The sequence below is a fragment of the Oreochromis aureus genome, linkage group 9, assembly GCF_013358895.1.
Source record: "Oreochromis aureus strain Israel breed Guangdong linkage group 9, ZZ_aureus, whole genome shotgun sequence".
NCBI classification, from domain to species: Eukaryota; Metazoa; Chordata; class Actinopteri; order Cichliformes; family Cichlidae; genus Oreochromis; species Oreochromis aureus.
Window position 1 is genome coordinate 22,464,005 of NC_052950.1, and position 26,988 is coordinate 22,490,992.

Genomic DNA, 26,988 nt, shown 5'->3' on the forward strand with positions numbered 1-26,988 from the left:
ATTTCATTTGAGAAGGCTTTATTGTTAATTGTAACGAATACAGTATTTGTATCCAAAAAAATCAAAAGCTTTTAAGGAAAATAAACTACTTTACATATCTGTAAACAGGAAAAAAGCTTTGAAGGGATTAAAGAAGTTGCTTTGGGTCCTGGGTGAGCCCCATGGCTGCATAGATATGTTATATTACAGCCATTACACTGCAATGAGGCTCACTGATGTAGCAGAAAATGGCTAAACTTTCCCCCCAAAAAACCATTGGCATAATTTATAATTAGAGGGCTACTTTTAAAAGACAGCTGAGGTCGGTGCATCACCAGGATGCAGCTAAAATAACTAGTTTCAGGTGACAAGAGCTAACATCCATTCAGACTGAGCCAAGTTATAAAAACCATGACTTCTTCAGTCTGGATTTTACCTTTTAAATGTTTTTGTTTTGTTTGGTGTTTTTAACTTAAAAAGCTGCGTTCATGTCAAATTTAGCCATCCAGTTTTTAGGATCATTCTAGTATTCAACACTGTATGGTGGCTCATTTTTATTAAACTCCTGTCATAACAGTATAGATATCTCCTAACAATACAAATACTACTTTCAAACAGTCAAGCTAAAAAAAAAAAACCTCAATTACTTCTACTGGTACATCCAGTATGACTTGAATACAGCTTCAAAATTAAAGAAAGTTAATTTCAATGCAGATCATCAGTGGAAGACATTTATCTGCCTTCATGTCCCTCTAAAACATTTGAACCGTATTTGGTTTAACTGGCTATTTGTTGTTTAGATTTCCATTTAATACCTTAGATAAAGTCTGTTAGTCGTCGCATGCTGTTGTACATTCCCAGCATAAAGTATATTTCTGCCACTTGGCTCCAACCTGATGCCTGTACTACGAAGCTTCAGGGTTACAAAGGTGGTTCCTTCTTACTGGGGTGACATGATGCAGGCCTTACCTGACAGAGCTATAATATTGAAATGTTTAATAACTTACAGCCATTTTTTCCTCCTGGGTTAAGAGGGGCTAAACTTCAGTAATATAGTAGTGTTGCTTTGGCTGCAGTCGCTGTGTGGTTGTTTTTTTTCCTTCACATTCTTCTAGCATTACATTTTTACCATCTTCATACAACATGTCACTCTGCTGCCAGGACACACAGCCACATGAACGTGCTTATGTCGAGACAGACAAATCCTGGGTGGACTTCTCCAGTTAACAACCACCTTCTTGTGATCATTTAGCCTGACTGCCGGGGCAAAGTGAAGCCAGATAAGGAAAACATATCTGGGGTATGTTGAAGCTGCTTCGTAGTACAGGCCCCTGGAGAAACACAGGTTGCTCCAACCTGTAAAGCTGCGCATAAAGCTATAAGGTTTTTCAGGTGGCGTTTGGGGCTGCAGAGTATTAAATAGTGATTAATTCAGTATATGTAAACGTTAGAAAAAAGGGAGCTGTTAAACACAACACGTCTGTATAAGGTTTCAACTCAGCGTGCATGATTGACAGATTAGTGGCACTAGCTGCGGTTGAAACAGTGCAAGTAGGAGGAGTGTTTCATCAATTACGCTTTGCCCAGATGATCCTGGAAGCAGCATCTCAGAGGGGCTTAAAGAGGGGCTGGCGGCAGCCGAAGCTCGTGATGCTCACTGGGCTTCAAACTCCTCGTCTGAGACGTTGTCAGGGGAAAGGGTGCGAGTGTTACTGGCCCGAATACTGTTGATGTTGGTGCAAGAGAGGAGGCTAGCAATTCCCATCAGACTCACCCCGGTCCCATCCAGGTTCACCTGAGCCAGGCGCATTTGTTTCAGGTACTTTAGACCTGAAAGGAAGAGAACAACATATACTGGGTCTGTTCATGTGAGCAAACAAAGCTATTAAATCAAAGACCACCTTAGAGTTGGACATTACCGTGATCTGTAATCCGCGTGCGGCTGAGATTAAGCTTAACAAGCTGACTGCAGTGGATCAGACCTTTCCTCACCACGTTGTCCCCCACCTGAGTGCTGGCTAACCCCAACACCTGGAAAAAAAATAACAGAAAAATAGCAAAATATTAAAACCTCTGCATGAAAGATTTTTTTTATCAACATAACATAAACATAAACTGGTCTTTAATAAATTGAAGCCCAGCTAGTATAAAATAAGCAGGTTATCTGGTCAGACAGCTGGGGTGTCAAAATTAACTGTGAAATGAGAATCACATCCATGATCGGACACACATACTTTACTAACATGGTTTAATTTAATCAAACATGTATGTACCATAGATCGATGTCACATTCAGTCATAGACAGTATAAAGACAGGTGTAGCTTCTGTGTTCAGAAATGCTTGTTTTTTTAATGCCCACCAGATGATCATAATTGTGGTTACAAAAGGAAACAAAACAGCTCTCTGACTTGACCTCAACAATCACCTACTTGGTAAGTTTATGAGATCAGACACTCATTTTAAGTCATACTAAATAAAATATTGTCTATTTTGTAAATCCATTCATCCATTCTCTTCTTATCTAATTCAGAGTCAGTCTATCCCAGTTGTCACAGGGCACAAGTCACCAATCTATCACAGGGCTACTATTTACACTTGCACTCGCACAAGGATAAAGCAACACCTGGATAGCACTTGTCGGGATAGTCACCTGAAGGTGTGGCAGACAGGTTATGAGGTCGGCCACTCCTCGGCTGGTGACTGCAGTCCGATCCAAACAGAGTTCCTGCAGCTCCTGCATGCATCGCAGGGAGGGAAGCCCTGCATCTGTCACCTGAGTGTTGCTAAGTGACAGCTTCTTCAATCTACACAAAGTAAACACAAAACTCCTGTCAGCATTTTAATTGCAAGGAAACACCTGATATGATGACATCAGTGAGTGTGGGAAGGACCTGGTCAAGGTGGAGAGGTGGCTGACTCCCTGGTCTGTAATCTGTGTGTAGTCTGTCAGGTCCAGCTCTGAGAGCAGAGTCAGTCTGGAGAGGAATGACAGCCCGCTGTCTGTCACAGAGTGGCGTCCAGGGAGGGTGATGCGAGTCAACTTCAGACCTAGAAGTAAAGTAGACACCTCACAGATTCACCAGACTTTGCTACTGCAGGCTCACTCCATGTCTACCCTCATTCTTTTAATTCTTTTGCTTTATGCTCTACAAACCTGAGATGATCTGAAGGGCATGACTGCCATCTGCTACAGGGATTCCCACCAAAGTGAGGGAAGTCAGGGCAGGGTGGGTAGCAAGGTGCTCCAGAGATGCCTCCGTCACACCTGTCCCATCCAGGTTGAGGGTCTGCAGGCTGGACATCGCTGCTAGAGCCGTCAAATCCTTAACCTGAAAGAAAAACGCACAGCAAGGTGAGTAAATATCACTGAAGATCAGAGCGGTGTCACCGGCTCTAGACCTTGCTAACAGAGATAAAGTACTTTAGTCTGTTTGATGCTGAGAAGTCGCAGCTGTGGCACAGAGGTGGGGAGCACAGCTAGTGTGGTTTCAGTCACTGCTGTCTGGTTCAGGCTTAGCTGAGAGAGGCAGGACGGCACTGACTGGAGGTACAGTACCATCCCAGCATCTGTCACTTTGGTCTGGTCCAGGGACAGGAAACACAAGTTCTTCAAACCTTAAAGGCATCAGCAGAAGGAAAATATGTATGTTGAATAAAACTACTTAAATAGGAACAACTTATTCTGAGATCCAGTTTTGTAAATTTTGTCAACAGTGATGTTTGTGTGTGTCCAACCTGTGATATGCTGCAGGCAGGAGTCAGTCAGCTTACTACAGGAGGCCAGATTGAGGTACTGGAGTTTGACCAGGGTGGACAGGATACACAGGCCAGAGTCTGGGAATAAAAATATATAAATAAATACAAAGATAGGGACAAACTGAAGAGCAGACTTTGCAGAAATTTGACAACTAAATGGATAAAAAGCCTAAAAACTACCAGATATAAAATGTTTTACCAGTGATGAGAGGTGAGTTGACTAAACTCAGGTGCTTGAGGGCAGTGAAGGCCCGCAACTGCCGTAGGAGCTCATTGGTGGAGTACGGGTAGCTGTTTAAGACAAACTTCTGGATCGGGCAGCCGAAGAACAGCTCCAGGGTGCGTGGATGTAGCAGCCTCTCATGAGACATGTGGTTGAGCAGAAGCTCTGCTAGCTCTGGGGTCAGACCTGCTAGACTGCTGCTGTACTGCATGCTGGGAGCTGAGAGACACAGAGTCAAGAGTCACAACAGCGAGCAAACAAAGCCGTGAGGCACAGTTCTGGGAAGTCTCTGGGACTCTTACCAGTCATGAGGTGGACCGTTGCGCGGATAGCCAAGGCACATAGTGAGGGCACGCTGGGTGCTCTGAAGGGTCTTTTAGGGGGTGATGGCTGTCCTTGGGAGGCATGGCGGTCTTCTTGCTGTGCGGCTCGTTGAAGACGCTCAACAGCAGCCTGACCTGCAGCTGCGGGCGCCAGCGGCCCTCCCGCATTCTCAGGGTCTGCCGCTTCCTCTTCTGGGCCCTCTCTGAGACACACAAACACAAGTTGTGTCCACGTGTTGTATTTTAATATACTGATAAAGCAGCCCGTATTGAGCATGAAGCGGCAGCAGCAAATTCCCAGCTGCAGCTTCCTGATATCAGTCACGTCTGACCGTCACAACCAGCTGTTTCATATACAAACATGTTTCTGTTATAGTTAGAATTTCTAACGTGTGGTTATTGTTTGAAAATGGACCCCATGCAGGCAGTGTGCTGACTGATCAGCATTTATTAGCAAACACTAGTGTTTTATGAGAAAAATGGACAACTTTATAAGAAAATCTAAAGGGCGTAAGTGTTTTGCTGTATTCGAACATCAGAAAGGAAATATCACTGATATTTTGTTTGTAAAATCTGAAATAACATGGGGCTTAGAAGCACGTGTAAATAACTGTTTTAGCCATTTAGCTCCATTAAATTTTATTCATTTAAGATAATCTCCAGAGCGCCCCCTGCTGTATTTCTGTGCAATGGAATAAACAGTAAGTGGAACGGCTCTGATGAGCTGAAATATCCACATTTACTTTTGTATAAGATGCATACAGTCAAAATGCTTTAGCTTAACTTAAATTGGCTTTAAAGACCAAAACTAACATTTGGATGGTTAACTTATTACTGACTCATGCTGCACAATGAGACATGCTGACTATGAGCATCCATTTTTCTTGCTGATTCTCACCAATTATTTTCTGTATCCACTTTTCTCTCTGTTAATGCTCTTTTCTTCCTGCTGTGCAGCTCATACAAACTTTATCTTTTTAAAATGTTGGCAGAAGCTTTAAAGCATCCTTCCCCATCTCCACAACAGTGAAGAATTTTTTTTCAGACTATACTCAGACACTTAGATTGAGCTGGAGCTCCAAGATCATATTCATATGCTATCTTTCTTTTGTTTTGTTAACAGGGTGTTATAATAAAACGGATCATTCTAGATGCAACACAAGTTGGAAAAGTGGTGAAGTGTGCATGCACTTTCAAACTAATTAAATGCATCTACTTGCAAAACACTTCAGGTTGCATGATTAATGTGTGTAAAGTGTGTTAGAGCCACATTAATAAAAATAATATTTTGAAATAGTCATTTCAGAATGGAGTGTAAATTTCAAGATTAAGTTCATCTCACTCTGTCCGCCAAGTAAAAGTTTTTAAAGAGTTTTTTTAACTGTATTGTTAACTGGTATTACTTCATATCACACTGGGTTCTAAAAGAAAGATGTCTTTGTAGCTTAAAAAGATTCTCAACACAGTACTTCAGCTTTTCTCTCAAAAAGCAAAACTTAAAAAAAAAACCCTTTTTCTCTTAATGTGGCCCCTAAAACTATTTTGTATTACAAAGCAGTATGATCGTAGTCCTTGGTCCTATAATACATGAGTGCCATTCTATTTAAACACTCGCCTGAGTCGATTTCCTTGCCCTGGCCAGTGATGCCAGTGCTCAAATCCTCCTTGCATCCTGTTCTCCGGAAAGAAAGGCAGCCTGGGCATTCCTGTGAAAGTTACACAAACAAAAACTGTAATCCATCCAAAAATACTCTAATGTCACTGAGCTGAAGCTACAGATATCGAGAAAAAAAACTTCTCTGTGTCTGGTTCACATTCAGAATACAATACCACAACCACACACTGATTGGCTGACCCCACCTGTAAGTTCTTAGTAAACTCAGCAGTTCTGACTTGTGTGCTGTACGTTTGACAGAAAGGGGTATTAACCTACATATTTTCTAATACTAATCTCTCTTACAGTGTGACACACATTAGCAGGGCAATCTGTACACTAGGCCACTATGTAGTGTAACAGTAAAAAACCAAGCTCAAAGGAAGAAGCCAGGGTCAGCTGTTTCTGACGTGTGTGCAAAAAGCCCACAGTGGATGAATAATGGAAACATATGGAAACAGTAATAGAGGAACAGGGGAAGGAGGGAAGCAAGAAAAATGTAGGTCAAAGGAGGGATGAAGTATCCACACTCTGGAGCAGTACCGTTCGGCATGAGAAGCGGTTCTTCCTCTCCTTCTTGGTCCATATCGACATCTACGGGAGCATCTTCAGCATCACCAGGAACCAATCTCTGGCCTTGACCTGTCGAACCCCCAGAATGTCATCCAGTGATTCCACAGCCATTTAAATAACATTTAACATGCTCAGTTGATCAAATAACTGAGCCCAAACAACCATGAAGAGGTGCGATGTTACAGATGTAAAGAATCCCATTGGCTGGTATACGATGTGTCACCTGATCAGGCCACCCAAGTGTATTAAACGTGACCTGTTATACTCTTTTTCATACTCCTTACTTTTATTTTTGGACTCTACTTGCATGATGACCTATCCTGGGCCTCGTGCAGCCCCCTCAGTTCACCAACTCTTAAGCAGTTTTAGCTCCTTTAAGGCTCTTTAAACCAACTGATTGGCTGCCCCTCCCAGCCAACAGCAGGTGGGTGGGACTTCTGTGTTCACAGTCAAAGCTGTGCATCTGAGGTAATACTAAGGATATACCGTCTCTCAGACATCATACAGGGCAACAGAGGCAGAAAAATCTGTCAAACAGAGTAGTTGTAACACTAGTCAGAGTGAGCAGGTGGGTTGGCTTAGAACACACATCATAGCCATATAAGGAAATCCCCTCTAGCTGACTCAGACCTGATCCAATAAAATAAAATAAATAAATAAATGAAAAGAGTACTTTTACCTCACAGGGATTACTTTTACATATACTGACTTCATTATTTTAAATGTTTAAGATGAGCACGTACCATCGGAACAGTATACATATGGCAGAAAATGGTAGATTTTTTTTTAATGGTTGTCAAAGTACATTTGTCAATTATGTGTAATAAGTAAAGCTGTCCATGGGACAAGACAAATGCATGGTGGACAATCCCCTCGTTCGACCATTTTGATGGTCCCACCCAGCTGCTTCCACACATGGACTCCACTGGATAAGAGCAGAACAATTACTTCGCTCCTTTTTGAACGTCCACTACAAACTTTAGGGTCATTCTAACCACACACCGAGGTTGCAGAGGCGAACAAAGACTCCACCGATCGTGTAGCTGGATGAGAGACTCGTTGTAGAGGCAGCTGATTACACTGCTCCATTATTCATCTGACAAACTAACCTTTGAAACACGATTTGCCAGGTAAAGCGTAAATGTTACTGCAAGTAATGGTTGTGACTGTAGTCCTGTAGGATTCTAACATCATCATGAAAAGTCTCAAAATTTAGTAAACAGTTAAATAAAAAAGTTTGGAAAACAGCAAATCTCTACTTTTATTCCATTTAATAAGTTTTTTTTTTATTGCTTTTTATATAAGGTGTAAATAAAGTAAATCATACTTACCCCAGTCATGAGATCCACGCCGTAAAGGAGGAACTCCAGGAATCCCTGCATAATTCACTGCCTCTTCCCACAGCTGGTTAGGTAGTGGAGGAGGTATAACAGGGACCTGATCTCCCACCATGTCCTGGCCAGGAGGAGGCTGAGGAGGCGCAACACAAGGAGGCGGCTCAGCACTGTGACCTGCTGGACTTGTTTCCTGAGGCGTCTCTGGAGGAGTGGTCTGAATACACAGTGCAGCGTTAGGCGTAAGGCCGAGAGAGCGGAGGGAACAGGCAAGCTCTGCCTCCCCAAAGCGCTTCCGTGGGAAACCCTGAAGGAGAGAAAAGGAGGGTAGGGAGGGGTGACGTCCGGTGATGTGCTCCACAACGCTGCGCAGAGGGGCATCAGCTGGGAAGCGCTCACGCATGGACTCACCAGACGGCAGTCGAATCTGCAGCAAAACACAAATATACATGACAAGGTTATTACAGTCAACTTCCTTTCTAAAACTAGAAATGATACTGTGTCCTTAAAAACTGAATCAAAATCAAAAAATATATATAGAAAGAGGAAATAATTTTTAGTTTTTGCCAATATAATGTCACACTTTCAACACATTAACATAGAACTACTAACTCATACAGCAGGTAAAATAAGTACTGAACACGTCACTAGTTTTCTAGGTAAATTTATTTATAAAGGCACTACTGACATGAAGTTCTTACCACATATCGGTTACAACCCATCCGATCCACACATGCAAAGAAATTAAACCATAGATGTCCATAAATTAAGTTATGCGTAATAGGGAAATGACAGAGGAAAAACACATGACGAAAGGGACGTGCAAAAATCATTAAAGTCAAGACGCCACCATAAATTCATCAGTAATTACAAAGCAATCCTGAAACTCAGTGCAAATTAATATCAGCTGGTTCAGTTCCAACTGATGGCTTATAAAAAGGTGTCTCATCACCAACGTGTCACACAAGAAACATCTCATGATGGGTGAATGAGCTCTCTCAAGAACTTAGCAAACCATACTGATGGCATTAGTTGCAGCAGAATTTCTAAACTACTGAAGGTTCCAGTGAGCACCATTGGGGCCATAATCTGGAAGTAGAATGTACATCATTTCACCATAAACCACTCCTGACCATGTGCGCCACGCAAGATTTCAGACACACAACAGAAAAGAGATATCAGAAGTGTCGTGTATGAGCCAAGGACCACTTGTGGTGAGCTACAGAAAGACCTGGAAGAAGCAGGTACAATTGTTTCAAAGAAAACAATAAGTAATGTACTCAACCACCATGGCCTGTATGCACACTCACCAAGCAAGACTCCACTGCTGAAGAAAAAGCATGCTCTGAACAACATTTGAACAAGCCAAGACAACATTCAGACAAGGTGGGTTCATCATGGTGTGGGTTTTTTTTCAGTATACGTATGGGGGGCTTCAAATAATTGAAGGACATATGAATGGAAAAATGTACTGAGACATTCTTGATAAAACTCTGCTGTCATCTACCGGGATGATGAAAATGAAACAAGAGTGGACAGCAAGTCAAAGATCCTAAACACAGCCAATGAAACTCTCGGTTGGTTTGAGGGAAAGAAAATAAAGCTGCTAGAATGATCCAGCCAATCACCTGACCTAAATCCAGTTGAAAATATATGAAAAGAACTAAAGTTCAGAGTTCATAGAAGAGGCCCACAGAACCCTCAGGATTTGATGACAAGAACGAGCCAAAATCAAACCTCAGCAATGCATCCAACTAGTTTCTCCATACAGGAGGTGTCTTGAAGCTGTCATCACCAACAAAGGCCTTTGTTCAGTAAGGTTGATAAATACTTGATTTGTTTGCATGTGTGGATTGGATGGGTTCTTACCCACGCCTGGTGACAATTTCATATCAGTAGCATCTTTAGAAACTGGTGACGTGTTCAATATTCATTTTACCTGCTGTTTGTTTACTGAGCCTGGTTTTGTCTATATGACTGAGACTAAACTGAAAACAAAAATTCTGAATCTATCATGATTAAGGTTCTTCACAGGCTCACCATGAGGATGCAGTTGTTGTCCACATTTGTCTGAATCTTCCCTCCAAGCTTCTGCCCTTCACTGCTGGGAGGAGACGTGTCTGCAGCAGCATTGGTCTGTTTCTTATCCTGCAGGCTCCTCCGATCCTCAGCGATCCGCTTCAGCACCAACTCGCGCTCCTGCGAATGCAGAAGAACACAAAATGTTCTAAGAACAATAAAACAGTAGGTCTATACTCAAATATTAATTTTCAAATATATTATTCATGTTTTTTAAAAAAACAACAACAAAAAACTCAGCTTGAGCACGTGACACCTCTTTTACTCCCCACAGTGATTTTAAATGTGCACCCAGAGAAAAATGTATGGACGCTCCTGTTCCAGCACCAGCAGCACCCAGACAAATTTTCTGGACCGCGTGTAAAGTCAGATGCAATGGGCCTCATTCACGAATATGTGAAAAGCTCCAAAAAATAAGTGCACTGGCAAATTTACCATTTTATGAAATGTGCCCACAGGCCAGTTTTGTTCTTACCACCACGTGTAACGTCAGTTTATGAGACTCATTCTTAATCCACAGGCTTGTATTACTATCTGCTTATTCACATACCTCCACACCCCCTTTTGTCTTTATCTGGAAACACATTAACCTCAAGATGTAAAGGAGGAAGTAGTGATCTTCAAAATACAGAGGCGGCACATCTAAAGCAAAAGCAGGGGAATTTCCAGCTGAAGAAACTGAAACAACAGTGTTTGAGAAAAGCACCTTTCCAAAGTGTTTCCTCAGGAGTGATGGAAAAAAACAGACGTGCTGCAGTAGGTTAGTAAGGTGACAAAGGCTGTTTCCAATAAGACAACAAATATGGCTCAAGTAAAAAACAGGAAAAGAGGAAAACAGCAGGAAAAATATCTGAACATAGACTGGATGAAAAAAAGATGGCATATGTGGACAATAAAAGGCCCAGATGATCGATTACCGATGTTTAATCGTACACTTGTTTCTACGGCGGCAGAGCGACAATGTGTCAGGTTACACAAATTGAGATATGCACAACTTGCCAAAGTGACACCAACACGGAGGCGCGTCTCAGCAGATGTGACGTCAAATTTGTCACACGCCGCTATGCGATAGGGTAAGCAGTGAGCATAAAAGTGAAATGAGAGCTACAGGGATTGAGCTAAAGCTTAAGCCATCATTATGGACAGCCTGATAAATCTGCCGAAAACGTGACTTTCTTCCTTATGTGATAATAACACAACTGCCAGTCAGATAGATTAAGCACCAGAAGTCTTTTCAGCAGTGCTCACCTGTTTCTTCTGCCTTCTCTCTGCTCTGACTTCCTGAGCGACGCGTTGTCTCTCTTTCTCCTCAAAGTCACTTTTGTCTGGTTTGATCCGTGACTCGACTGGTGGCGGTGGGTCCTGGGAGCATGATTGTGGTGACCTTAGCACCAATGAAGGACCCGCTGTTAAAGACAGAAAAAGAAAATCTGATGAGATAATGCTGCACAATAAACTATCCAGATCCTTAAGTTATACTCAAATGGATGATTACAATCATCAATTTTAGGATATTATAATAAAAGAAAGCTTTACTCGATGGATTAAGAACAGTAACAACAGTAAGAAACAGTTTTTATATAGCTTGGAGTGGGGTATGACCTCTGCTGTCAGTGGGAGATGTGCGAGACTCTGAAGTGTGTGCTGCCTCTTTGGGTGGGTTGAATGCAGAAAAAGCTGTCTCAGCTGGCTGTGAAGACTGCCGGACCAACGTGTGTCGCAGGTATTGACCCTGTACAAGCCTTTCAACATGCAAGAGGGAGACACAGAAGTAAGTGGCTGAAAAAAGTGGTCTATTACACAGAAAGATAGCTAGCTAGCTCCACAGATTTAAAAAAAGAGGGCTGATTACTCACCACTCAGCTGCTTCAGCCACAGAAAAATGCCCCGCCTGCATAGCCGCTTGTATCTGTTCTTCTGTGAATCCCATCTCGCTAAGGACGAGGAATAACTCCCCGATAGTCTGCAAGACAGGATCAAACAAATGCTGACAAAGCTGCTTTGTTGGCTGTTTTCCCTCCTTATCGGTCACTGCTCAAACAATGGCTACTAAGATACTGTTTATCTGACTCATAATGTCGTCGTGTGTGAAAGAACATGTAAAAAGTGATTTAATATGGTCTCTCTCATTTTATTAGTGTTTTATTGGTATATAATATGCATGCTATTAGCCATTTGTGATGTATGATTAACCATACACAAATATAGCCATATATTGAACCAGCTGATATCAGGTATGGAAAAAAACATGGAGTTTAGCCATTTACTGTACCTGGGTCATATCAGGTTTGGGGTGGGTAAGTGTTCAGAGGAGCTAAAAATTAAGCTCTTATGTTCTATTTGGCAGAAACTGAGAGAACAATAAAGCTAGTTCATGCATTAATTACTACTAGGTTCAACTTTTGTAATTCATTATTATAGGTTAGCTCTAAAAGCTCCCTGAAAAGCCTTCAGTTGATCCAAAATGCTGACGCGAGAGTACTAACAGGGACTAGAAAGAGGGAGCACATTTCTCCCATATTAGCTTCTCTTCATGGGCACCCTGTTAAACCTAGAAGTGAACTGAAAATCCTTCTCCCCACATACAAGGTTTTGAATAATCAGGCTCCATCTTATCTTAAAGACCTCATAGTATCTCACTGTCCTAACCGAAAGGTTCATTCTCAGACTGCTGGTTTACTTGTGGTTCCTGGAGTTTCTAAAAGTCAAATGGGAGGCCGAGCCTTCAGTTTTCAGGCCCCTCTTCTGTGGAGCCAGCTCCTAGTTTTGATTCAGGAGACAGACACCCTCTCTACTTTTAACATTAGGCTTACGACTTCCCTTTTTGATAAAGGTTAGTGTGTGGGCTAGATCAGCTGACCTTGAATCAACCCTTAGTTATGCTGTAATAGGCTCTAGCTGCTTGGGGATTCCCATGATGCACTGTGCATTTCTTCTTCACTCATCTTTTTTTACTCCCTGTATTTTTTACACACCACTACTGCATTTAATCATTAGTGATTATTAAACTCTACTCTCTCCTATAGTGTGTCTTTTGTCCTGTTTCTTATTCCCCTCACCCCCAACTGGTCATGGCAGAAAGCTGCCCCTCCCTGAGCCTAGTTTCAACTGTTTTTTTCCTATTAAATAGGAATTTTCCTTACCACTATTGCCAAGTGCTTACTCACAGATGGTCATCTGATTGTTGGGATTTTGTGTCGGCCCAAAAACCCATGAATGAGCGTTAAATTTATTGTATCACTGTAGAATAAAAGGTCTGACTGAGAGCAAGGAGGTAAAGTCCAGTGCAACATGAAAAGAAGAACTGATGACACTGCAGAAGACATCAAGAGAACTTCCTGCGTATATGAATACATGTGTGCCTTAAGGTTTGGCTTTGCCCTTTGGTGTGCTTTGGACACAAAATGTTTGAGAAAAAAACAGCTACAGTAGATTTGCAGATGAAATATTACCCACTTACTCCATAACAATATCAGCTATGCAAACTAGTAATTACCTGTTATAATGGCATTCCCATAATGCTAAGAAGTGATCACATTTTATTCCCTAATGCAGCCCTTATAAACTGTTTCCACACTAAAATAGAGCTACTCTTCTCATTCGTCTTTGATAGCATAATAAAACCGTAAAAACTTTACCATATGTCCCAAATGGTTAATAAGGGCCCTAGAAGTGGGTGTTATAGTGTTATTAAATTGTGGTCGGTAAACCTAACACGTACAAACATTATACATCAGTACCATTGTCTGTGTTGCAGTGTGGACTGCAACTCACCGGGATAATTTCCATAATTATTTATTATCTGTTTCACCTTTAAACCCTCCAATTCTGAGTTAAACATTAGTTCGCAAAGTTTACAGTAGAAAATTTTATCCCCTGTCCGGGTGAAAGACACCGACTCAAAATCGAGACTGCAAATTTAAACTTAAAACAGCAGCTAGCAAGCTTAGCCCACAGCTAATGCTAAGTATGTTGGTATTTGGAGGTTTGTCAACAACACCGTTAGCATGAGCTAGCCGTTAGCTAAACGGGCTAGCAGGCTGGTATTTTGCTGCTACACAGGGTCATGTGTCGGAAGCAAGTAGATAATTTGGAGCTTACCGGAGGGTTAGAGGAACTCATGGCGTTGTTTCAAGGTTCCCGTGCAGAAATCAAAGTGAAAGTGATGTTCATTTGCAACTTTATTGACTTCCTCGGGTGTGTTTGGAGAGCCTCTGGTATGCTAGCTGCAACGACCTCCCCCACTCACAGCAAGAGCCTATCAGCACAGAGGATAGTGGAGGTTTTCCCCTGCGTGTCCACAATAAACTGATCAATGAAGTACAGAGACTAAACCCAATCAGCCTTATCAATAACCCTCATCAGCTATGGCCACACGTGTGCAGCTTCTATAGTCTCTGAACATTTCTGTAGTTTGGCAATAATAACAGCATGACAGATAGGTCGCGCTTACTTTATGACTCGTTATCTAAAATAATATAATAAAAAAGAAAGTAAAATTTATTAGGTACACTTTATGAATCAGCTGCATCTATTAGAGCAGATAATTCTACCCTTTAAAAATCTTAGAGATATTGTTTTCATCTACTGTTTATCTACTGATAGAATAAAAATGCTTATTTTTCATTACATTGCTATTAACGTCTATGATATGTTATATGCTATTGATGGTATTCGATAATGTAGTCTAGCACAATACCCTGAGTATACAGGCCTAGTAACATTAGTTAATATACATTTATAATAAATTGAGATTGTAGGTGTACCTAAGATCAAGTATATATCATTTTACAGGTGTACCAGAAAATCTTTGCTATGTCATACCACAATATCTCTATTTATTTTGTTTAGATTTTTATCAATGGTGCTCCTTATTATATACAACCCCAATTCCAATAAGGTTGAGATGTTGTGTAAAACATAAATAAAAACAGAATACAATGATTTGCAAATCCTTTTCAACCTATATTCAGTTGAATGCACTACAAAGACAAGATATCCAATGTTCAAACTGATAAACTTTATTCTTGTTTTGCAAATCTTCACTCATTTTGATTTTGATGCCTACAATAAGTTCCAAAAAAGCTGGTACAGGGGCATGTTTATCACTGTGTTATATCACCTTTCCTTTTAACAACACTCAATATGTGTTTGGGAATTTAGGACACTGATTATTGAAGCTGTGTAGGTGGAATTCTTTCCCAATCTTGCTTGATGTACAACTTCATTTGCTCCACAGTTCGGGATCTCAGTTGTGGTATTTTGTGCTTGATTATGTTCCACACATTTTCAATGGGAGACAGGTCTGGACTGCGGGCAGGCCATTCTAGTACCCGCACTCTTTTACCATGAAGTCACGCTGTTGTAACACATGCAGAATGTGGCTTAAGCAGGGACGTACCTGAAAAAGATGCCGCTTGGATGGCAGCATATGTTGCTCCAAAACCTGTATGTACCTTTTAGCATTAATGGTCCCTTCAGAGTTGTGCAAGTTACCCATGTCATGGGCACTAACACACCCCCATACCATCACAGATTCTGGCTATTGAACTTTGCACTGATAACAATCCGGATGATCCTTGTCCTCCTTGCCCAAGACAAGACGTCCATGATTTCTAAAAACAATTTGAAATGTGTCAGACCTCAGTCCATCTGAGATGATCTTGGGCCCAATAAAAACTACATTTGTTTTGTTTTTTTTAAACCCTTATTTAATTATTTTGTCATATTGTGTTAGTGAGCTATTCCACTTTATTTAAGCTGTGTTATAATGTTACAAGTTTTGCTTGCTGTGAGACAATAATTTCCCAAATTTTGGAACAATTAAACTATATTTTATCTCTTTCTGTCTCAATGATGTGGTATTATAATGCTTAAACATAAGAGGTGTAACTTCAGAGTGCATTAGCAGTAAGCTGTCAGCAGGGGTCACACTTACTCTATGTGATGTGGCCATAGACTTTATACCAGGGGTCCCCAATCTCAGTCCACGAGGGCCGGTGTCCCTGCAGGTTTTAGATGTGTCCTTGATCCATCACAGCTGATTTAAATGGATAAATTACCTTCTCAACATGTCTTGAAGTTCTCCAATGAGTTAATCATGTGATTCAGGTGTGTTGACCCAGGGTGAGATCTAAAACCTGCAGGGACACCGGCCCTCGTGGACTGAGATTGGGGACCCCTGCTTTATACAGTGACTTTTGGATGTCATGCATTATTAATGGATAAATACAAAATTTCATGGGCATAAACAACTTAATAATCCTAAATAAGCCTGATTATCTAATTATCTGATCAACTGAGAAGATACAAACCATAAAATAAAATAACACCATGCTCTTGTATCATTGTAATTTCTTCTGATTATAAAGCACGCTAAAAAAAAAGTAGGATTGAATTAATCATATTAGTCTACACTTAAAATTAATATAAAGATTCTTTCTTTAATGCTTTTGCAGGACTGCTGTGGACAAGTCATTACAGAAACAGTGAGTGACACAGGAACAGATAAAAATGTGATTAAGCGAGATAAGATATTCATAAAGTTGCAGCAGATCATAATGCGACAGGTAGGGTTCATAGCTCATACAGCCTTCATAATATACTCTTTCTTACTTACTACTTTATTCACATGCATATGAAGACATTTAGATTATTATACAAGCCTTAGATAGTGGGTAAAGTTAGACATATATTTAAAGTAGACCTGCATGTGCACATGTATGTGAATATTTCAATAACACTGCAGCAATTACACCGTCATCAAACAATGTGACTAATAATTAGGATATACTGGTGTTCTGTTTCACCTCTTGTCATGTCATTGGCCTTTAACTGTCCTCCAACTGTCCCACTGTCTGCACAGGTTTCCTGCATCACAGCATTTATGTGTACGTGCTCGATTTCATGGTGTGACCTATTCAAACTGCTGTGATATAAAGCAGCTAAGGCACTTATTTTGTAATTGTTCAATTACAAGCTTGGAAGTGATCAGCAAGGGAGAGACATAAAAATGATAATGAAAAAAAAAAGTGAATTGCCAGGCACACAGAGCAAGCACTGGAACATATGACTAAAACACTGCATACAAGGGCATACAAGTGGCTCAGTATTGATAGTATACTAAGCGACTAATTGAGGGAAAGGAGGGCCAGGTGTGCAGTCAGGTGATGGCAGGGAACAGTAAGGTGGGCTGAGGTAGCCCCTGAGGTTCTGCTGGTCTACAAAGGAAAGACAAGGCAGTCCACTTCTGCTGCCAGGCATAAGTAATGTGAAATATGAATAACACTGCAGTGTTGTTCAGATGTATTTCTTTATAGAAATATGTGATATAAGAGATTTGCTAAAGGTAACTCACCTTGACATAAAATTGCATATTTGCACCAAGAAACTGATGTCTGAAGAACTATTAGTTAAAAACTTACCATGCTCTGGTGAGGACAAATAAAATAAAACTAAAAACAAACTAAAAACAAACAAAAACAAAAAAAAACTATCTGCAGCAGATGAACAGTATCTGTAAAACACGGTGGAGGTTTTGTCATGGTTTGGGTTGCGTTTCAGCCAGTGGTGTTGGAGATCGTGTAAAAAAAGTGATGGAATTATGAATTCAGAAAATACCAATACCATTTGGAAATAGTTTGACTGGCAGCAGCTTAATTTTTCGGCATGAGAATGATCCCAAACACGGTGGCCATGCAATACAAATACACCCAGATAGTAAAAAACAACAACAACAACAACAACAACAACACACACAGCAGAACACTATCAGTAATGGACTGATCTCTCCAGAGCCTGGACCACAACATTAGTAAAGTGTCATAACTCAGCTGTGTAACAAGTCAAAGCTGAACCCAAAAGCAGGACTCAGAAAAAAGGGCCAAATTAGCTTTTAATCTTGTTTAGACATATATAAAGTCCAGAAATCTCAAAACATCTACTGAAATTGAGCCAGGAATCCAAATACTCCAACTCAAAGCATGCAGCGAGGAAGCACACAGCAATGTGGGGCAATACAGGATAAGGGGCGACTCAGTACTCAATATACAGTATACACACACACACACACACACACACACAGAGAAGATAACGAGGGGAAAGGTAACAGGTGGGAACACAGCTGCTGCACAGCTACACAGCTAAAGTAATGCGACAGGAAGAGAAACTCCACACAAGACACAGAAGAGAACAACATTTACGATTATAAAACAGGAAGACAGAGTCAGCTTAACGGGGAGACAAGAAAGGACAAAAAGACAAGTACAGAGACTAAAGGAACAGAATGGGAACAGAAAAGGGAATAATCTAACAAACTAACACTAAACGCAAAAATGACTATAAATTCATATTGTTACATTAGATCATTATGAAATGATGGGCCTGAGATGATTTTTAGTGATCCTAATAAAGGTTTTCTGTCCTTCCTGATGGTTCAACTAAGCATTTTCTGGAAATTGAAGATAAATAAATCGTCATTATTTTAACTTAATGTCATATCGCGCTTGAATCTGCGTAAAATATAAAAATAGGAAACAGAAAACCTTTATTCTTCTTTAATGTTCTTTTTCATCCATACATTTATTTATTTTAACGTCATAAGCATCATAACGGAACGACGCAGTCACAGGCCTTCTTCTGAAATGTGATTCATTGTTCACGCAGGCGCAGCAACTTGTGTTTGAAGAAAGCGGCGACAGCTGCCAAAAGTTGCCTGGATTAAACCGGAATTAGATTGGTGTAACTTCAAACTAAAGGTGCACGATGCAGTATGAAAAGACTCAAGACCTGTGTCTCACAGTAGTGTCACGTTTTTTAATAATTTCGTTGCTGTAGGGTTGGAAAAGTCATACATCTAACGTGACCGTGGCAAATGCACGAATTTGGTGTCAAATTGTTTTAACTTGAAAATCTAACCGGAAGTTGAGATGCTTTTATTTAGGGAGTTTGACGCCGACCGGCTTGAGTGCACGCAGAGTTTGGGGTCGAGTACCAGGCACCGGTAAGTAATTAAGCTGTAATCTGTGTGTGAGTGAGAGCTTCACACGACTTTAGCTTTATGAAAAATCGTCTTTTTTTCGCTCAGAGCGGCGTTTTTTGAAGTCTTTTAACCGGTTTCTACCGACGTCTTGTTCTGCTGTGAAGTGAAGAAGCGGAGCTGACAGCCAGTCAACTGCCACACATGCATGCAAGTGTCCGTTGCCTCCGCCGGTGGATGACTTAGCTTTGTTTCCCAGGTTGTTAACCAGGTAATGTGAAAAAAACAAAGAGGAAGGGGAAAAGTGGTAGAAATGTGGTCGGACTGAGTTTAGTTGATGTCGTGGGAGTTCCTCATCCCACAGACTAGTGCTTTTCACCTCCTGACCAAAGCCACGCTGGTGATTTTTTTTTTTTTTTTTTTTTAAGAGCTAGGATGTTTTTTTTCAGGTTGTGTCATCAGGAAGGACAGACTGCTTTAACACAGCAGTGAAGGGAGTGGACGTGTGGTCCGTCTTACTCATTCATTCATTCATTCATCCATTCATTCACTGGATCAACAGGAGCATTATTGTCTCTTAGGTCATAAGGGGGAATAGTTAATCCAGATGTCGTCAGTCTGGTTATCTTCCTGTTAATACATTAATCAGTTATTAAACGAGGCATGCCAGCACTGGTTAGCAGCTGTAACAAACTGTTTCATCCTATTTTTGGTTGTTTGTTGTGTTAATCATACACCCAAAAGTTATAAAGTTACAGACTACAGCGGTGCACAGGCTTTGTTTTCTTCCTCTTTTTTTTTTTTAAACATGATTACAGCTTTTTTTAAAATGATGTTTAATATATGCACACATGTTGTTTTTCTCTCCTCCTCTGATCTCCAGGGGTCTCTCTGTCTGCCCATCTGCCCTCTTATTCGTTCTTTTGTAACACTGAACACTAAGTGACTCTGTTCTGCCTCTTAGAATAACGGTTTTTTAGTTAGGATGGAGGAAAACATCCTGTAATAAAGACAAATTGTCAGTTAGAGTAAAAAGAAAAACACATAGTTAAAAAAAAAAAAGATAATAGATGATGTAAGGACAGTAAGAGGCAGATAAAAAAAGATGAGGAGAGGAGATAACAGCAGGTTTAAAAAAACAAACATTGTTTTTAGAAGTGGTTTGGAGGAAGTCGTAGATTTTGCTTTATCTTCTCAGGAAGGTCACTCCAAAGCTGAGATTCCTGATGACGAAAGCACGGTCAATCAGTTTTATCATTCTATTACGTTTGCATATAAATATATAGATAAAGATTCAAAAGAAACATCAAACAAAACAAAACAAAAGAAACATCAAAAACAATAAAATTTAATCTTAAATTTTAATCTTAAATTTTAAACTCAATAAAATTTAATCTTAAATTTTATTGTTTTTTTTTTTTTCCTTTGTGCCCCCACGGGGCATGGAGCTTTGGGAGCATGACCGTGAATGCACATCAGATAAGACACGTTCTCAATACACACTCTGTAGACATTTTATTAGGCACACCTTGCTAGTACTGGGTGTGCCCCTTCAGAATCATCTTAATGCTTCATGGCATAGATTCAATGAGGTGCTGGAAACTTTCCTCACAGATTTTGGTCCATGTTGACTTGATATCACACAATTGCTGGAGACATGACAATATGAATATCCTGTTCCACCACATTCCAAAGGTGCTCTGTTCGACTGAGATCTGGTAACCGTGGAGCCCATTTGAGTACAGTGAACTTATTGTCATGTTCAGGAAACCAGTTTGGGATGATTTGAGCTTTGTGACATTGTGTGTTGTCATGCTGGAAGCAGACATCAGAAGATGAATAATCTGTGGTCAGCAACAATACTCAAGAAGGCTGTGGTGTCGAAACAGGCTCAGTTAGTGCTAAGTGATGCAAAGTGTGCCAATAAAAGTATCCCCCCCCACACCATTACACCAGAAGCCTGAAACTTTGATACTAGACAGGATGGATGCTTGAAATAAATTCTGACCCCACCATCTGAATGTGGCAGCAGAAGTTGAGACTCATGAGATCAAGGCAATATGCAAGATCAGTTGTACTGTAGAAAAGCAAAGTCCAAGTCTGTGGCCAGTGCCATCCTCCATGCCCCTGCATCCTAGGGCAGCAGGTTGAAGGTCACAGAGGCCAACAGACTCAATAAACTGATCCAGAAGGCCAGTTATGTGTGGGGATGGAGCTTGAGTCTCTAAAAGTGGTGTCAGAGGCAGATGTTAGCCAAGATGTTGGAAAATGCTCCTGGCCAGTCATAGGAGCACATCCAGTGAGAGACTGAGATTACCAAAATGCAGCATTGAATGACACAGGAAATCATTCCTGCCTCTGGCTATCTCTCTGTACAGTTCCTCCATCTAAAGTACAAGTACACACTGCAATAGCTGCACTTAAATCTGCACATCCTCTACAGAGAGAATAACAAAGTACAGTATGATAAGAGGGGCACCTTGGTTTCAACTATATGTATTTAATTTTGCCTAATATATTGGGAAATTTGTATTTGGAGCTGTTTTGCTATATTTGATATACTTATTTAATATATTGTATTTAAATTAGTTGAACTAGTTACTGTTCTTACTGTCTAGAAGCAACTGTGACCTCATACTTTTCTCTGATTCTGATGTTTCCAGGCTCCGTTATCCAGCCTTAGTGAGTCTGTGTGAACTGTGAATTGTAGCCTCAGTTTCCTGTTCTTAGCTGACAGGAGTGGTATTGAGCGGGTGCTGCCAAGGTTTGGCATGTTGTACATTCAGATATGCTCTTCTGCATCCCTTGGTTGTAACGAGTGTTTGAGTTTGTTGATTTCAGAAGCTCAACTAAGCATTTTTGCTCAGAGAACTTCCACTTACTGGATAGTTCCTCTTCTGACAAGTCTCTGTAAACTCTAAAGATGGGTGTGTGGGGAAAATCCCAGCCGATCAGCAGTTTCTTGGGTATTCTCTTTAGACACCACAGCAAGAAATTACTGAATGATTTCCTGGAGTTATTATACAACATGGCGGCAAATGGCCATGTCCCACTTTTGAAATTTGGCCTGTGCCAATGTTCAAAGGAACAGGTTTGTTTAATTTAGCTTGTTAAGCAAGTCTGTTGAAGAAAATGTATATCTTTGTTGTTTTAAAAAAGACAAACCGTTCTAAAAGTTTTACAGCCCTTCAGTCTGAATTTCAAATTGATTTGAGGCAACAGATATCCCGCCCCTGCAGTCAAGTTCTGGCTAGAGCCAAAAGGAAATCAGCAGGTAATAAAATAATTTCTGTAATCAGTTTTGTTAACTGGGATTTAATTTACTTAAGAATAACAGACATCTAGGCTTATCAGATTATGAGAAATGACAGAAAAATGGCATATTTCTGCCAAATAAGACACGATCTGGTCATTCTTTCATTTGTATTCCCATACCGTGAGATAAATCCTGAGGTATGAGGAAACGGCATAGAAAAGCATTAACCCGTATCATTTGATGCTGTAGCCTGTAAGAAACATCTACGGTTTCTGTAAATGGCTCTCATGCGTTAGTTGCACATGACCAGAGGAGAAATGTTGAATGGCGCTTTGTCATTAGACGTGAGGTTATGTTGCCTTAGACTAATTACTGGAACGAAGCCATCATTTATGTTGTTAGTGCCACTTGTGAGTTTCCTGCTGCGGCAGAGCACGTGATGCAAAAGAGGTCTGAATCTGATTTTATCTGGGGAAACAAAGACACAGGAGGGCTCGGTTACGAGTAAAGGTAGTATATATTTTTGAAAAAACAAAGCAAACAGTGATGCTCATATCTGAGGTTAAATACAAACTTAACTTGCTTATAAAGTGGACCAGGTTAATAGGGATGGGCAACATCCCTATTAAATTCACTGTCAGCGTTGCAACAGAAACTGAGGAAAAATCCATTTCGGCTTGTTTTGTTTCTGGTTTCCACAGATTATGCTGCAGAAAATAAGCTAATTTATACAAGAAAAAAGAGAAATAAACCCCAGCTTAATCTATCATCTAATTGGATTCATAAATGGATAGGTGTAATTTCAAGTGAATTAATAACTCATGATTATTTGCACCATTTGAAATCCCCAGCTTGGAAACCAGAACTGTTTATTTTGTCTAATGGATGTAAGGACACATGTCCTCTGGCAGGATGGAGGAAGGATGTCTCTTCTGCTGACTCACCAGTATAATCTCTGTGCACTGCAGGTTATTTGAGGAGATATTTTTATTTTGATGTAAGGCCAATACACTGGCTAAACTGATTATCTTTTCCAATAATTAAGTTTAAGTGATATAAACCACAGTGATGCTTTTTTTTCCCTTAAAACTGTTCAAAACCCGAGGGCTAGATGGAGGAATGTGAAATGTTTGTCTTGGTCAATCTGAACATATTTGATCTTTGAGGAAGAAAAAAGAATAAAATTCCAGAGTGCTTCGATGTCCTTTTGTCCCATAAAGCTCTGCAATGCTTGAACACTTATCAGTGTGATCACAGTCTCAGCTTTTATTTGTTTTCCTTTGCTTCAGTGAAATATGTCGAACAGACTTATTGTGAGCTGGTTTGACAACAGCAGCGTGTTGTGCTTTAGAGGAAAAGGGGGAAAAAATGCTGAAGGATAAATATTTGAGCAGAGCGTCTCCACATTCCTTTTGTGAATTGCTTGGTCATGCAGAAGAGGAGGAAGGAAAAGTGGGGGGATGAGCTGAACGTTTTTATCAGAGCATGGCAGACACTGGATATCTGCTCTGATGCTGATTTGTAAGGAGTGAAAAATGTAGATATTAGTGAATCAGAAGGATGATCTTTAATGTCTAATTTCACACTTTTGCAAATTAGTTAATATGAACACAGTTTTAACCTCCTAGGACCTGGCGTCCACATATGGGGACATCACATTTTGGGTTGTCTAGACCACAATACTAAATTTTGCTCTTGCAAATCGCTTTCAAATGAGCCATATTGCTCAAAGGGGCACAATTGTTGTTTCTCATTTTGTTTTTGTACTCAGGAAAAATGCTGCTGTGTTCAGACACCAAATAAAGAGTTTTGCACATCATTACTCAATTGTGACTTTATAGTATCGAACACTATAAAGCCCAAATAGCAAAAAGAAATTAAAAATGCATGCCATAGAGAGTTTGGGTCTTAGGAGGTTAACTAGAGTTGTTGGGTTATGTGTTGAAGTTCTCTAACCCACCACCATCAGTGCTACACCTGATGATTCAGGAGAGAATACCAAATGTTTATAATTAATTTTCTATAAAGTAATTTAATGCAATTATTTACAGATTCTGGGGAAACTGCATATTTATTATACATAAACAAGTTATCTTCTCAGTTAAATGGCTTTCTACTGTATGGATGGCTGTTCCACTGAAAAAACCTGGATGGCTAGTGAATATGGTTTTCAGACTGCAGCAATGGTAAAAGAAAAGGATGTGGCACTGTAATTATTTTATCTTGATTTTCTTGTGTTGGGCGTCAGTCACACAGGCCTAGAAACCGGTTGGCGATCCCTTGCACAACCTCAGGTTCTTATTAAAAACAACAACCCCCCCAGTATTCCCACCCAGTTGGCAAGCGGTTGGTTGGCTGTTGCTAGGTTAAATCGGTCACAAAGATGGTGCTACACCAAAAACTTCCCTGTGATTGCGTTGGTCTGTAGCAGGTTGCAGCAATTGCCTGTAGTTTGCAACTAATTTTACCTGGCAACTACCAGCAACTTCCAGCCAACCATTTGCCAACCGGTTAGGGAATACATGTTTTTTTTCCCCTCTTGGATGGAGGTTGCCAGGTGGTTGCCAACCAATCTCTAGGCCTGCGTAATAACCACTGTGAGCCCAATTTGTAATTAAAATAATAATCATAAAAAATAATAATTGCATAGTCCCAATCTAAAGGAAGGATTAGGATGAAAGATACTTTCCACTTTCCAAATAAACAAACATGTAGGGATAACACATGATATTAAATAATGTACTACTCATGAAGTGTGGCAGTATCATCAAAAAGCGTTATTACAGTGGCAATGTACATGCAGAGCTCAACACGAACATAAGCAAAGTAGGGTTGTGGAGCTATTCAGCCACTGCACCTCACATGTAAATATTTTTGTAGAGTTGATTTCTTAATGGAGGCAGACGCCTAAACAAGGTGGATACAATGACAAAAATCTCACATCTTTGCCTCAGAAAGAAACAAGCTCTGTGATGGACTTAGCTGAATTGTCTAGTTATCCAATCCAAAACCACATTCTGCTACATGTTATGCTGAGACTGCAATAAGCAATAAAAAGAGAAGCTGGATGAACTGAGTATTATATCCTCTCTGCATTATTCCAAACCCGTTTTTCTGCATTATGTTTTTTTTGTAATAATTTATCAGGGGTTCGTAGCTCTTCATGTTTGTTTTACCTTCCCCTTGCAGATAAACAAGCATGCTGCTTTTTCCATAAACATATTAATCCTGAAAAATGTATCTGAACCTAAACACTGTTATTTTTGTCTTGTTTATTATCTGGAACCATGGCGTTCACTTGCTTGGCTGTTGCTCGGCTCTATCCTGCTAATTTGCATTTAATTATCGTTATGTGATTTGGCTCTAGACGTTGGAATGTGCATTGTTAGGCCTGCTGTACTCTTACATTAAAGCTCATTAAGTTGTCTGCAGACTGTAGTTTCTTGGGAGCATCTAAACCAGACTAAATATGATCTGGTTTGGCATCCTTTCCGCTCCTCTTGGATCAATCTTTGCCTTCATCATGCTTTCCCAAGCAAACACAAGTTCAAATTTCATTCATTTTCTCAGTCTTTACTGGCAAAGGTTTCCCAAGTTGTGTTGCCAGCCACACAAACGTAATCACATTACGTTGTTTCCCAAGAAATGAATAAATGGCTGACTTGTATTTGGCATAGTGTGAGATTTATTTATTTATTTATTTATTTATTTTTTTTTAGGGCTTTGTTTTGGGTCTGGGAGTCCAGGGGATATTTTATTCCCCTCCCCTTTCTAAGTCTCAGGAGAACAAGTGGTTATTCTAAGTGCACCGGGTCACAGCTTCACAATTGCTGTTTTTCTGTGAGAGCATGGCTTTTGTGTAGCTGGTGCAACCTGAGCAGCCCTTGATGCAATTTTGGGAAGGAGAACCACACCCTAAGACTACTGGAGCTGGACAGGACCAGTCTCGGGTGGCTCCAACTCGTCTTTTCTCCATTATTACACTGTTGTGTGCTTTTTTTTTTTTTTTTTTTTTTCTTTATATTACTATGTGCAATCCAGCATTGTAATTACATTGCTGCAGACAAGGTGCTTTATCTCACTATTCACTGCAGTAGAATACGAGAGAACCTTCACAGTGCTAGCTCAGTGGTTTTATTACAATCTGATATGGTTACTTTGAGACCAATACCACAATTGCTGTTGGAGGCTGTTAGAGCTGCAAAAATCAATATCTTCTTAATAACAGAGGATGAAATGGGTGGATAATATGAACACTGCCTTTTGGTCCCTTTGGCTCTTTATGGCTTTTTAACATTTTTATTGTTTTTACTTTTCAAGCTTGTGACTGGTTGTTTTGGCTAACCACTGACTCCTTACAAACTAATATCTAGATATAAGATGAAAACATAGACACGTATTTTACTTTGTATGTTTATTAGAGCCTTGCTACTTCCTGTTGACTCTGTTTTTGTTTTTTTTGTTTTTAAGGAGGACAAAGAGTGGAAGCTTTTGTTAATACATCCCTTTTATCTCTATAAACGGGGAATAAAGGTCAAACAAGGATTTTAAAAAAAGACCCATTTCATGTTGCTTGGATGCATTGTTCAGTTTCCATGCCTCCTATTTATAGCAGAAACATTAAGTCTTTGCAGCCTTTTCTAACTTGCTGAGTCTTGGGTTGTTTCGGTTTTGTGGACACTGATATTCTTCAAGTAGAGCGAAGACTTGCTTCTGTTTTAGCCTGCCGCTGTGTCTCGTATACCCTAAGCCTTTCTGAGGTATGTGAATGCTTGAGAGATGATTGCGTTCTCTTTTCTGGAGGAGAGAACGATAGACTGGCTGGGACTCAGC

At 40.3% G+C, this 26,988-nt stretch overlaps 2 protein-coding genes across 3 annotated transcripts in view; one reads left to right on the forward strand and one right to left on the reverse strand.

Moving 5' to 3' along the window:
• Position 1: 1 nt before the first annotated feature.
• Positions 2-14,224, reverse strand: si:ch73-173p19.1. Its single transcript, XM_031759757.2, has 17 exons — positions 14,024-14,224; positions 11,779-11,885; positions 11,525-11,664; positions 11,171-11,328; positions 9,884-10,042; positions 7,841-8,270; positions 6,480-6,578; positions 5,898-5,988; positions 4,262-4,485; positions 3,936-4,178; positions 3,716-3,814; positions 3,402-3,595; positions 3,135-3,309; positions 2,872-3,028; positions 2,631-2,784; positions 1,899-2,010; positions 2-1,809 (listed from the first exon to the last, which is right to left on the reverse strand). The coding sequence occupies exons 1-17, from the start codon at positions 14,042-14,044 to the stop codon at positions 1,634-1,636; spliced, it is 2,739 nt and encodes a 912-aa protein (XP_031615617.2). The 5' UTR covers positions 14,045-14,224; the 3' UTR covers positions 2-1,633.
• A 4,637-nt stretch (positions 14,225-18,861) lies between these two features.
• slc4a2b (solute carrier family 4 member 2b) overlaps positions 18,862-26,988 on the forward strand; it is a 47,874-nt gene continuing 39,747 nt past the window's right edge. For both annotated transcript variants that reach the window (XM_031759731.2, XM_031759732.2), the window contains exons 1-2: positions 18,862-18,923; positions 19,008-19,170. The gene's annotated coding sequence lies outside the window, so the exon portion shown is untranslated. The remainder of the gene's footprint in view (positions 18,924-19,007; positions 19,171-26,988) is intronic.